Below are 13,609 nucleotides of genomic sequence, written 5' to 3'. Positions count from 1 at the left end.
GTGTGTACATCTTTGTGAGAATATAGAGGTGGATGTCTATGAAGATAAACAGGTTTCTCACATCTCTCTGTGTCGGTATATATGTATGTGTAATTGATGGCCTAGGATTTTTGTTTGGGACTTTTGATGGAGGAACTTCCAACGCTGCCATGTGGCTTCCCTTTGCTGTTGATATCAGAGTGGCTCACTGACCCGACCTGTTGTTACTATCTGTGCACTTTTGTTAATTTTCTTTCTTTTGTTTTGCTTTGCTTTTGCTTTTATGTCACTGTTACATTTTCGTTGTAATGTCCAAAATATACAAATCTTTAAAAATAAAGTTTAAAAAAAATCTGTAAACATCTGAAACACGATTACTGCGATTTAACCTTCGTTGGGGACCAAAGTTCATATCAAAGGTTGTTTTTTCTCGGTTTTAATGACTCGTCTGAAGTTTGAACCAGTCAACTAACGGAGGTTTTATGAACCGATATCTGCTCCCAACTTTGGTACCGGTCTGAGATGGAGGTGATGGAAATGGGAAGTTTAAACATTAAACCAGTTTTAATGCTGAAGCTGCCGTCTGCTTCACTTTGTTTTGATCACCAACAGAAACTATAAACCAACTGACATCAATCCGACGGTTGAATTTACTGCATAACGGCCCGTTAAACTGTTGCATTTACTGATTTACATATTAGGCTGCATTGTTTTTACATCTAGTGAGGCACCAGGATTCCCACTCTTCCCTGAATTATTTCCAGGAATTTGTAATTGCTCTGTGAGCATCTCACTCCGTTGAAATTAATGAGGTTAAGTCGACATGAAAAGTCATTAATCTCTAGTTTCTTCTCCCATCAATCAGAATTCCCAAAGTTTAATTTCCACTCACTTTCTATTGTCAGACGATAAAACAAGTGTGAAATACTGGATAAACTGAAGACACCTGTTGCCTGTGATCAGCTCCCGCTCTGCTCAGTCCAGTAAAGGCCCGTCGTCCCAACAACCTCCCGTTTCCGGTTCCACCTGACGGCCTGCAGGTCGGTTCCGCCTCATGGAGCGGGTTGACCCGGTACTGTGATACGTCCTCACGTCCGCCATATTGGATGTGGCAAACGGACCGAACTTCCTAAAGTGTTTTACAAAAGGTGTTTGAAGCTTATGTCGTCATGGATCCATTCACACACAAAAACTAATATATTTGGAAATCAAACGAGCACCAAAGACAACATTTCTATTCATTATTTTATTAAATATGATTATCACATTTGTTTTGCCTTTTTTCTTCATTTTAAGTCTTCTTCCTCCTCCTGTATTATTATTCCTCTCTCATACCATGTAATTCCTGTATATAATCTAACTAACTCCATTTAGTATTAAAAGCCTTTTAGATTTATTAATTGATCCATTGTATGTTTATATTTACCTGCCTTTTACAGATATCAGAACGAGCTTCCTCCCCACATCAAAATGGCCCCCACACTCAAAATTTTTAAATCTCGTTTTAAAACGTATTTTTATTCTTTTTTAATCCAGCATGAGAGTTGTGTGGTCTCTGTCCTGTCTTTTATGTTTCTGAATCACTGGTTGTTTTTCTGTCTGGTGTGTTTTTATTTCGTGCTTTTATGTGCTCTTATCTATTTTACTCTGTTTTTAGTTTTTACTATTTTATTATGTCTTGCTTTACTCATTGTGCTGCACTTTGGTAACCTTGTTGTTTTTTAAAATGTGCTATATAAATAAAGTGGATTGGATTGGATTGGATATTTCTTTGATTTATTATCACTATTATAACTTTATTGTTGTTCTTTTCATTTCTTTACACACTGATGTCAGTGTTAATTTATTCGGTTTACCATCATTGCTTACACACTCTCTCTCTCACACACATCTAAACAGCTGTACAACTGCAATCTATGTTTGCAGAAGTTAAAAACCTTGAAGAACAGTCTCAGTTTGGGGAAGACAGACACGACTTGTGACGTCAACACAAAATGCTGATAGTCAATTCCAGACTGTGTTTATTGAATGTGCGCCCCCTGCAGAAAAAACACATCATGAATGAGGAATCTTCTCCTGTTGCTCCACTTTTTGCCACATCCAAGATGGCGGTAGCGTTGACGTGTGATGCAGCGCTCAGTGAGGCATCTACATGTTATATATATAGAGGGAATGCACATGACATCACGGATGCGACTTCACAGCGGGTTACGCCCACTGAGTGTCAGAAAGACTAAGTGGCAGAAAGACTGAGTGGCAGAAAGACTGAGTGTCAGAAAGACTGAGTGGCAGAAAGACTGAGTGGCAGAAAGACTGAGTGTCAGCGTAAACTTTCAGTTTGAGCAACTGGAAAACATCTAAAATGGGAAAGAGCTGTTGTGCGATTGACTGTACTCATAGATTTAGCGAGAAATCAGAGTTATCGTTTTAAAGACTGCCGAAAAATAAGCTTAAGAGAGACAAATGGATCACTGTAATTTGCAGAAACAACTGGATTCCAGGCACCGAAACATGGATTTGCGGTTCCCATTTTGTATCAGGTAATATTGGATTTTTGGGTAGCTAACGTTAAACGGTCAAATCATAAAGTTTGGTTTTGTCATCACTTTAATTTCACCACAAAATCCTGCCTTGAAGTCGGACCAAGCGTCAAGACATTTGTATGCCTTCAAGCTTTGCTTCGTGTATTTCCCCGGCCAATTATTATTGTCCATGGACCACTGGTTCTTGGTAACTGTACCAAATATTAATGTCCATGGACCACTGGTTCTTGGGGTAACTGTACGGGTCACTGTCAAGTCCAACTGCCTTTAATTTAAGCCCATAACCGGCTGTTATCCCGTCTTCTCCACTAGTTGCCGTTTTTGCCACTCAGTGCAAGTAAGGAGGCGTGGTCCAGTGAGGAAGTAACGTCAATGCATACCCTCATATATATATATATATATATATATATATATATATATATATATATATATATATAGATACATGCTCCTCAGCTGTTGGTGGTCGGAGGGACACGCTAGTAGAGGACCTTGTTTGACGCTCAAACTCAAAAGTTAAAACTGTAAACGCGGTTCTGATTGGCTGACGTCAGGAACACTGACGCCTGATTGATCGGGACGATCCTCAGCGGCAGTGAAGAGTTCAAACGCATCTGAATCTGTCAATTAAAGGTCTTTCAGTTTACTGTTAATAACATTTGAAGCTTTTTTCAAATTAAATCAGAACATTAAGAATAAATTGATACATTTTGGGTACGAGGCCAGAGATCCTGACCAGAGTAGAAGTTTTCACACATTTCCAGCTTCAGACTGAGGGCTCCGGAGGTCCGGACCACCAGGTCCAGGGGTCCGGACCACGAGACCGAAGGAAGACCTGCAGCAGCCGGAGCTTTTAAAAACTTTATTTTCTGCAGTCGATCAACAGGATGTTTGGATTCTACCGACATTTGAGGTCGTCAAAGTCACACAGAGTTCCTCCGGGACATCCACACAGCTTCCCGATCCTGGACGCTTTACGGACCGCGCACTGCTGCCCTGCAACACACTGACACACACGCACACACACACACACACACACACACACACACACACACACACACACACACACACACACACACACACACACACTCATTACCTGCAATCAAAACTGTTGCTTCCTTGACTTCTGCCCGTTAATTAACATTTGTTGTGGGTAAAGTTGCTTTCGTCAACAAAAAATTATGACTAAATATCGTCGTCAACGAACCTTTATCACCTGAGGAAAACGAGACGCAACGAAAATGCTGGTCATGTGACGATAACGATAATTAAAAATATAATGCAATATCGTAGATGAGTAAAAACCAGACTAAAATGTAGATTACAAAATAAAAACTGCCGTGGGGAATCAGATCCAGAAGATGCAGCTGCAGAGTTAGAGGCTGATGCCGTTAACGCAGAGCTCTAGGTTCACGTCAATTAAAAACAAAGTTACATGGAGAAACGCAGGGATCTGTTCTCGGGATGGAGAAGAAGAAGAACCATCTTTGGATACACTTTCCTACATAGAAGTGGAAAAGAAAACCCAATGTGTCTTCGAAAAAGACGGAGAGAAATGTGGAAAAATAAATATGTACAGGGTCTTTCTGTGTGGAGTTTGCATGTTCTCCCCGTGCTTGCGTGGGTTTTTTCTCCGGGTACTCCGGCTTCCTCCCACAGTCCAAAAACATGCATATTAGGTTAATTGGTGATTCTAAATTGCCCGTAGGTGTGTTTTTGTCGGTTTCTTTAGCATCTTTTCACTTTCTGTTTTCAGAGCTATCATTATTATTATCATCATCGTCATTATTGTTATTATTACTATTATTATTATTTTGTGTCGACGTATGATACTTCATTTGTTCTTTTTGTATATTCTATTCTGTTAAAAGGTGGGCAAGATAAGCTTTATGCTTCAAGCCCAGACCTTTTCGGTCAAAATAATCACAATGTTGACCAGGGAAAAACCTGTGTTAACTTGTTTGTTGATTTTTATGTTTGTGATTGACCGAAATAAATATTAACTAACTAACCAACTAAAATTCAAATGCATTTAAATGCAGTTGAATGCAGTAATTGATATTTCCACTAGAGGGCAAATAAATGTATTTACATGTAGTAATTTACGTGACCACTAGAGGGCAAATAAATGCATTTACATGCAGTAATTTACGTGACCACTAGAGGGCAAATAAATGCATTTACATGCAGTAATTTACGTGACCACTAGAGGGCAAATAAATGCATTTACATGCAGTAATTTACGTGACCACTAGAGGGCAAATAAATGCATTTACATGCAGTAATTTACGTGACCACTAGAGGGCAAATAAATGCATTTAAATGCAGTTGAATGCAGTAATTGATATGTCCACTAGAGGGCAAATAAATGCATTTAAATGCAGTAATTTACGTGACCACTAGAGGGCAAATAAATGCATTTACATGTAGTAATTTACGTGACCACTAGAGGGCAAATAAATGCATTTACATGCAGTAATTTACGTGACCACTAGAGGGCAAAAAAATGCATTTACATGCAGTAATTTACGTGACCACTAGAGGGCAAATAAATGCGTTTACATGCAGTAATTTACGTGACCACTAGAGGGCAAATAAATGCATTTAAATGCAGTTGAATGCAGTAATTGATATGTCCACTAGAGGGCAAATAAATGCATTTAAATGCAGTAATTTACGTGACCACTAGAGGGAAAATAAATGCATTTACATGTAGTAATTTACGTGACCACTAGAGGGCAAATAAATGCATTTACATGCAGTAATTTATGTGACCACTAGAGGGCAAATAAATGCATTTACATGCAGTAATTTACGTGACCACTAGAGGGAAAATAAATGCATTTAAATGCAGTTGAATGCAGTGATTGATATGTCAGAAGAAGGAGTGTGTCTGGTTTTGTGTTTATATGTGGCCCTGTGATGGACTGCTGACTTGTCCAGGGTGTAACCCCTGCCTTTCACCTGAAATGAGCTGGGATAGGCTCCAGCAGACCCCCGTGACCCTGCAAAGGATATAGCGGGTATAGATAATGGATGGATGGATGTTTGAATTGTAAAATCGGTTTGGCTAAATACAATCCTTGACTAAAACTAGACTAAAATGGACAATTCTGACTAAAATAAGACTAAAATGCTCAGACTTTTAGTCGACTAAAACTTCACACGACTAAAAGGGGAATGAATGTGACTAAACTAATAAAAACTAAAATGATAGCTTGACCTAAAGACTAGACTAAAACTAAAATTGAAACAGGCTGACAAAAACAACACTAGTTGTGGGCTGTGTGTGGCGTCTGGGGTGTGTGTGGGGTGTGTGGTGTGTGTGTGGGGTGTGTGGGGTCCGCGGGTCGGCAGCAGAACTCTGCTGACACCAACATGCTTACAGGAGGGAGCAGGCCGAGCTTCTTCTCCGACGCCGGCAGCTCTTTGTTCTGCAGCTTCTGCAGAACTTCCTGCAGAGCTTCAATCTGCCGGAGAGAGAAAACGCTGTTTCAGTGACGTGAACAGCAAACCGCCCGCCCCGCCTTCCCCCCTTCCCCCCTTCCCCCCTTCCTCTTGTATCTTGTGAAAATCATGCTTTTATATTTGTTTTTAAACTGGTTAACTTTTCATTGTTGTTCGTGTTCTACGAGTCCTAAAATTTAGAGTACCCTTTAAAACCTTTTAAAAGGATTCTCGTAAACCGCAGAGATGTTCTTCCACACGGGACTGGAATGATCACATGACCTCCGTAACGGTTCCAGGTCATCTAATAAAACCAGTCCTGTACGTACGACGGATAAGAAGTCTGCCCTTCCCCTAAATCAGGCTGAACTGAGACACTGGAAACTTCCATCACAAACCTCTCAGGTAGGAGACCGACGTCTCTGGTCCCCGTCTTACTTCACTTCAGAAGTATAAAACATTTTCATTTATATTTAAGTTCTTCCTTAATTAATCAGATACATTCTGATGAGGGGAACACAATTAATGAAAACAAGCTCTTCCAGAATAACAAACATAAGATAATTATTAATATCATAAATCATATTGTTGCCCTTTAAGAGCATCGATACGACTTATAGACGTCTCAACCTGAAAACGTGTTTGCTGTCATCAATGAAGGTCTGGAAACTTCAAAACATACGTCTTAAATTCAGAAGTAATGAGCAGAATATCTCACTTTTTAAAGAAACTGAACATAGTGTCATTCAGAAAAACCAAGTAATTTAAATAAAATACATAAAAAAATTGTGGGAAATTAAAAAAGAAAAAGAAATGTATGTCTTGAATAGAGGAAAAAAAAGCAGTACAATATATGACTGAAGAAAATTTTCACAAATTCAATTTAACAAAAAAAAATTTAAGGAAAAAGATGTAGGAGAAAGCAGAAAAAAACAGTAAAAGTATTTCAAATAATAAAATATACTGAGTTCAGAAATGACAGAGTTTTTTACCCTTCCAGCTTGTGTCTCTTTGGTCTGATTATAAAACACATCTCTCTACAGGACTACAGGACTGTCTCAGAAAATTAGAATATTGTGATAAAGTTCTTTATTTTCGGTAATGCAATTAAAAAAACAAAAATGTCATACATTCTGGATTCATTACAAATCAACTGAAATATTGCAAGCCTTTTATTATTTTAATATTGCTGATTATGGCTTACAGTTTAAGATTAAGATTCCCAGAATATTCTAATTTTTTGAGATAGGATATTTGAGTTTTCTTAAACTGTAAACCATGATCAGCAATATTAAAATAATAAAAGTCTTGCAATATTTCAGTTGATTTGTAATGAATCCAGAATGTATGACATTTTTGTTTTTTGCATTACAGAAAATCACAATATTTTAATTTTCTGAGACAGTCCTGGAAACTCATCTAGTCCTTGTCAGGTAAAAGCAGAAACTCACCAGCTCCTTCTCCTCCGGCGTGTTGATGGCGTCGTATTGAGGCGGTTCCTCCAGCTGACCTTGGCATCTCCCCAGAGCCACCAGCAGCCAGCAGGTGGCGCCCAGGAGCAGGACCGGCCCGCTGACCATGGTGCTGGACGACTGGGACCCGGCGGCGGCGGCTGAAGGAGGCTGAGCACTGAGCTGCTGCCCTGGATGTCTGCTCCGCCACCAGGAGGGTTTATATGAGCCGCTCTGATGTCACTGGGACAATATTTACACCAATCAGGACGCTGACCCTGGAGGTCGGTGGACGGAAGAACCTCTGCCCCTTCAAACAGGACGTGACGGCAGCGGCTCCCCCCCGACGGCAGAGGTGGACGCACGTCTCCGAACCCACTGAACCAATCAGGTCCCCTAGAACTGCTGCCGTCCCCCGTTAGGACAGAAGTTCCCCTCGCCGTCTCCGAGACCGGATGAACTCAACCGCAGAGCTCCATAAAAGTGTCACGACCAGGCTTAATACACAGGACGCAGATGCAGGCTATCAGAGTCTTTAGAAATTCCGATTTAATCCCAAGGCTGAGAAAAAAGCGGGCTATGAAATATTTTCTATAACGAGCTTCTTCACGAAGAAGCAGGGTTAATCATGTTGGGCCACAGTCCTATGTGGTTATAAATTCATGTGAATTGTGTGATTATGTGAAGAGTTGAGGCCTTGGATCACCTTTAAAGAAAAGCAAGTCTTGTTTATTCAACACCAGGTCAACTGAGGATTTGTCTAATATAAAATGAAAACAAAATAAATTGAACCTCAAATTATGAATAAGAAAATGATGAAGAAAACTACATTTTGTCCAGCATCTTCCCAAAAATGTCAATTAACTTAGATAACTGGTCATCCCTCTTCCTTTCCCTCTCCTCCTCCTTTTCATCCAGCTCCCTCAGCCTATTTTCTTGTCTTTAGTCTTGAAGAAAGTCCAAAACTTCATTTGTCCTTTTTTTGGTTTTCTTCCCTCCGTTTGTTGGTCGCTCCCTGTTTGTAAAGGAAATAATAGGGCCGTTGAAAAATCATCACGGGACAACAGTTTCTGAATTTAAATCACCAGTGGGCTATGTATTTATACTTACAGGTGAACTTCTTTTGTCTCGCAGTCGCACATGAATTCTTTTCCTCCGCCACCTGTTTTGTTTACATTCTCGCTGGTAAGCGAAATGGAGTGACGGAGAAGTCTGAATGGTTCACGACGGCGTCATGGCGACGGCGTCACGGAGATGGCGTGTGCACGGCGTCGATTTGACGCAGAACCATAATTCAAGCTTAACCTCGAGGTGGATGGTAGGAACCCTTCCACACAATTCAATTCAATTCAATTCAATTCAATTCAATTCAATTCAATTCAATTCAATTCAATTCAATTCAATTCAACTCAATTCAATTCAATTCAATTTTATTTGTATAGCGTCTAATACAACAAAAGTTGTCTCTAGATGCTTTCCAGAGACCCAGAACATGAGCCCCGAGCAATTATTACATAAACAATGCTAGGAAAAAACTCCCCTAGTGGGAGAAAAACCTTAAGCCAAACAGTGGCAAGAAAAACTCCCCTTTAGAGACTGGGGGTCGGGGACGGCAGCAGCACAGCAGGCAGGTGGAAGCAGCAGCGGGATGACCGGGGGTGGGGACCGCAGGCCAGCACGCAGCTCCCGAAGCTCTGGTCCAATCAGCAAGTTCCAGGTTCGGGTGCAGGGTCGGGGAAAGGTTAGACAAGGGGCAGGGCCAGGGAGAGGAGTCTTGACGGACGAACCTTCTCCCCCGCCCAAAAGGGGCCTTACTACTGGTAAAGCACTACCGCTTTTGTCCAAAGGAGCCGCCAAAGTCAACAAAAGCTGAAAGTTGCATTGTGCTGCTTTAAAGTTAAAGTTAAGAATTAAATCAAGTTGAAGTTTGAAAAAGACAACATTTATGGACATTTTTGACAAAAGTTGTTTTTTATTTAACAAAAGTTTTGTATATTTTGTGTTAAAGGGTCATTTTAATTTCTGAAACCAGAACCAGCAGAGTTGAAACCGGTACTAGCAGAACTCTACTGGGATATCTGGTTCCTCGACCTGATGTTTGTGGGTAATCCTATTTCATTACTTGTTGATTTAAAAATTGCAAAAGTTATTCCTCTGTTTAATTCTATTCTATTTTGCCATGTTTTTCAAAAATATTTAAAAAAATTATTTATAAACAGATTATTTTTCATCTAGATTCTAATTCAGTTCTTTACAAACATCAGTATGGTTTCCAGAAAAATCACTCCACTTATATGGCTCTGCTTCACCTTATTGACAAAGACCTCTGCACTTGAAAATAATGAATTTACCTGTAGTATCTTTATCGACCTTTCAAAGGCGTTTCATACTGTTAACCATCAAATCTTAATGGAAAAGTTGCATAAATATGATTTTCACAATACTACATACAAATGGTTAAAGAATTATGTCTCAAATAGAAAGCAATTTGTTTGTGTTAATGGTTGCTATGCCAATAAGGCCAGATTACTTTGTGGAGTTCCACAGGCGTCCATTCTTGGACCATTATTATTTCTTATTTATATTAATGATTTGTCTAATGTTTCAAATGTCCTGTTTCCAATAATATTCACAGATGACACAACCCTAGTGCTCTCTCATTCAAACTTCAGCTCACTGATTAAGGATGCCAATGCCGGTTTAACTGCCTATGCTATGTGGTTCAGATTAAATTGCCATTGGCATTAATTTATCCTTATCTCTCATATGGTAATATAGATTGGGCAAATACTTTTCCTACAACTCTTCACAAAATCCTGCTTCTACAGAAACGTTTTGTTAGGATTGCAACTCGATCAGAGTCACACGCTTCATCTACTCCTTTATTTCAGAAACTCCAGATTCTTACTATTTATTATATCAATATTTTTCAGATATGCGTTTTTATTTATAAGATAAATTCAAGTGAAGGGAATATTCCTGGACAGTTCAAGACTTACTTTAAATTAAATTCACAAGTTCATTCTTATTCAACTCGACAATCCTCAGATCTTCATCCTCCTAAATTTCTCACTTGCAGACGTCAATTTTCGATTAGATTTAGGGACTAAATTGTGGAATGATTTTTCACACCTGGCAAAGAGCTCTTCCTCTTTGAAATTTTATAAAAGACCTTTGAAGGACCACTTGACTGCTGTTTTGTAACTGTTTTCCCAATATATTGTTGTACATGTATCCATGTTTTTTTGTTTTTTTTTGTGTTTCACTCATAGTGACATGATCATTTCTACAATTAGTCTTATTTGCTCAGGAGTCAATACAAGTTGTAAAAACAATATCCCATGCACACTTACACACACTTATTTTTTGTCTTTATTCTTTATTATTATCTATATATTGCATTATTAGTTTGCCATCACTTTTGTGTAGTTATACTTTTTGTTTTTGTATGTTAATCTTGTGTTCTTTATAACATGTGAAATTTGAATAACTTCGGTGGAGGCTTCAAATAAGCCCATTGGGTTTTTTGCCTCTTCCTGCACCGTATAGTATTTATCTTTGATATTTTCTTGTATACCTTTAAAACTGTCTGACTTTTTTTCTAAGTTAGTGAGTCAGGCCAATCAGAGGCCACTCAGGCCAGTAGCATGTGTGGGGGGCAAGATGATGGGTTTGTTTCGATTAACACCCGCCACCCACCCCAACAGTCCATATCACCGAACAGACAGTGTGTGGAGGAAGGTGTGTGTGTGTGTGTGTGTGTGTGTGTGTGTGTGTGTGGCGAGGGGACCAGGAGAGGCACATAATGGACACCCAGCCGGGTAAAAAAAAAGAGAAAATTCAGCGCCGAGAGAGAGAGAGAGAGGGAAAAAAAAAGGCGCTGGAGGATGACGCAGCCAAATGCCAAAACGTATTATTATTATTTTTTTAAAATATTTTTATCCCCGATTTTTTCCCATTTTTACCACCCCGTGCTCCTACCTAACAGTCCTGGGAATTGCTCCTTGTTCCTGCACTGAGCTCAGGAGTGAGCAGGCCGCATCTTTTCACCAGACAGGGTGGGGTTTCTCCGGCCGGACGTAGCGCGTGGAAGGATCACGTTATTCCGGCCGGATCCTCCCCACCCCATCTGGCGCCCCGGCTGGCCAGAGGGGGCATGTATAGCCCAGGACTGTGTGTATGTAGCTACCCAAGGGAACACGGGGAGAACACCTAACCCAAACTCCACACAGAAAGGCCCTTTCGCCAACCACACCCAGGGTGTGGGCACTGAAGTCATGGGGGAACTAACATGCACTTCAGTGCCCACAGCGTCCACGGCGGGAATTGAACCCAGGACCTTCTTGCTGTGAGATGGCTGCACTACCTGCTGTGCACTGTGCCCTCTGTTCACCTTTTCTGCGTCGCACTAAGACACGGTGGTTGGAACTAAAGATCTCAAATTTGGACTCATCTGACAAAAGCACAGATTTCCACTCGTCTAATGTCCATTCCTTGTGTTCTTTCGCTCAAAAAAGTCTCTTCTGCTTGTTGCCTGTCCTTAGACGTGGTTTCCTAGCAGCTATTCTACCATGAAGGCCCTATTCACACAGCCTCACACAGTCACAGTGAATCAAAGAGATAAGGACAACTATTGTGCAAAAAACCAAACCAAAAAAAATCACATACATGAAGAAAAGAGCGCTGGAAGTTCATGACTGCTTCAAACCGGAAACCGGAAATGCGTTGCTACCAAGTGAACCAATCACAGCCCTCTCGTCTGCGTTTGGTCTGCGTCGCCTCGACGCGTAGTTACAATTTTCAGTGATGCCGTCAGTGACTCAAGATTTACAGTCTATTCAGTAGGACTATCAGCTGTGTATCCACCTCACTTCTGCACAACACAACTGATGGTCCCAACCCCATTTATAAGGCAAAAAAATCCCACTTATTAAACCTGAGAGACACCTGTGAAGTGAAGACGATTTCAGGTAACTACCTCTTGAACCTCATCAAGAGAATGCAGTATGTGCTAAATTTAATTTATGGAATTTACTTTTAAAATGAATGAATGAATAAATAGATAAATAAATATCTGATCAAACAGGATACACAAGGAGTGCTTCATCCTAAATTTCCCCATAAGTTCCTTATCTGTACTATCTGACACAATACACACACACACACACACACACACACACACACACACACACACACACACACACACACACACACACACACACACACACACACACACACACACACACACACACACACACACACACATATATACATTTATACATATGGGGGGTGACCGTGGACCTTCGGGTCACCAGACCCTCAACTGAGTGTGTTCTGTGTGTGCATGAACGCTCCCAGTTTCGTTTCGTTTCATTTTTTATGCCACAGTTTTGTTTTTACTTTCTCCTTGATGACACTCTTTGTTGACATCCATTTTTATCCCTTCTTTGTTTTGCAACGTGTTACACACCTTTTTTCTACATTGCTGAAGTGACAAGTACTGATACACAAGACAGGCTGTTTTGCTCTTTTTTTTGAATATACCATTAAAAATACAACTTACATAAAACATTAGACTGAGGTAAACATGTATAAGACTATGAATAGTTAAGTTTATAAAAATAAAATACAGTAAGGTTTTTGACGAGCTGTATCCTGAGGAATCCATGGTTTAAAAGATCTCTGAAAATATATTGAGCTCCTCAATTCCCAGGAATGCCACCAGACAGGACAGAGGTGTGTTATGAATCACGAGAAATTTTAGTTTAGTTTCAATTCATATGCTTGGTATTAAAGTCCACAGTGTATTTATGATAATATGCCCATGAAGAGCCCTGAGTGAAACATTTTAAAAAGTGAGACCATTATAAATATGTTTATAGCTACAAACAACTATAAAATACAGTCATGGTGTAGGACCCCATTACATGTAGCAGCAGCACAAAGGGTGATGTTACCCCCTCGCTGCCCTGGCACATTGGGGATTGCCATGTGTCCACACCTGGTGGATGTGATTATTATTCAATTCGTTCATTAGTGTGATCATCGGCAATCCGGGGCTTTGTAATGACAAGGAACTAACCTCACAATCCTTATCTGTGTCTAAGGTGTGGAAAATGTGTGTAGAGTTTTATAAATTACTGTGTGTAATGTTGTGCAAACCTGTGGAGGCTCCTTGGAATAGAATTTTGT

At 40.1% G+C, this 13,609-nt stretch overlaps 1 protein-coding gene across 1 annotated transcript; it reads right to left on the bottom strand.

Moving 5' to 3' along the window:
- Positions 1–3,417: 3,417 nt before the first annotated feature.
- On the bottom strand, positions 3,418–7,563 carry LOC133458802 (cocaine- and amphetamine-regulated transcript protein-like). Its single transcript, XM_061739004.1, has 3 exons — positions 7,418–7,563; positions 5,906–5,989; positions 3,418–3,525 (listed from the first exon to the last, which is right to left on the bottom strand). The coding sequence occupies exons 1-3, from the start codon at positions 7,544–7,546 to the stop codon at positions 3,418–3,420; spliced, it is 321 nt and encodes a 106-aa protein (XP_061594988.1). The 5' UTR covers positions 7,547–7,563.
- Between the last annotated feature and the right edge of the window lie 6,046 nt (positions 7,564–13,609).

Source organism: Cololabis saira, chromosome 13, assembly GCF_033807715.1.
Source record: "Cololabis saira isolate AMF1-May2022 chromosome 13, fColSai1.1, whole genome shotgun sequence".
NCBI lineage: Eukaryota > Metazoa > Chordata > Actinopteri > Beloniformes > Belonidae > Cololabis > Cololabis saira.
Note: the sequence above shows the minus strand (reverse complement) of the source record. Positions and strands in the feature narration are given on the sequence as shown.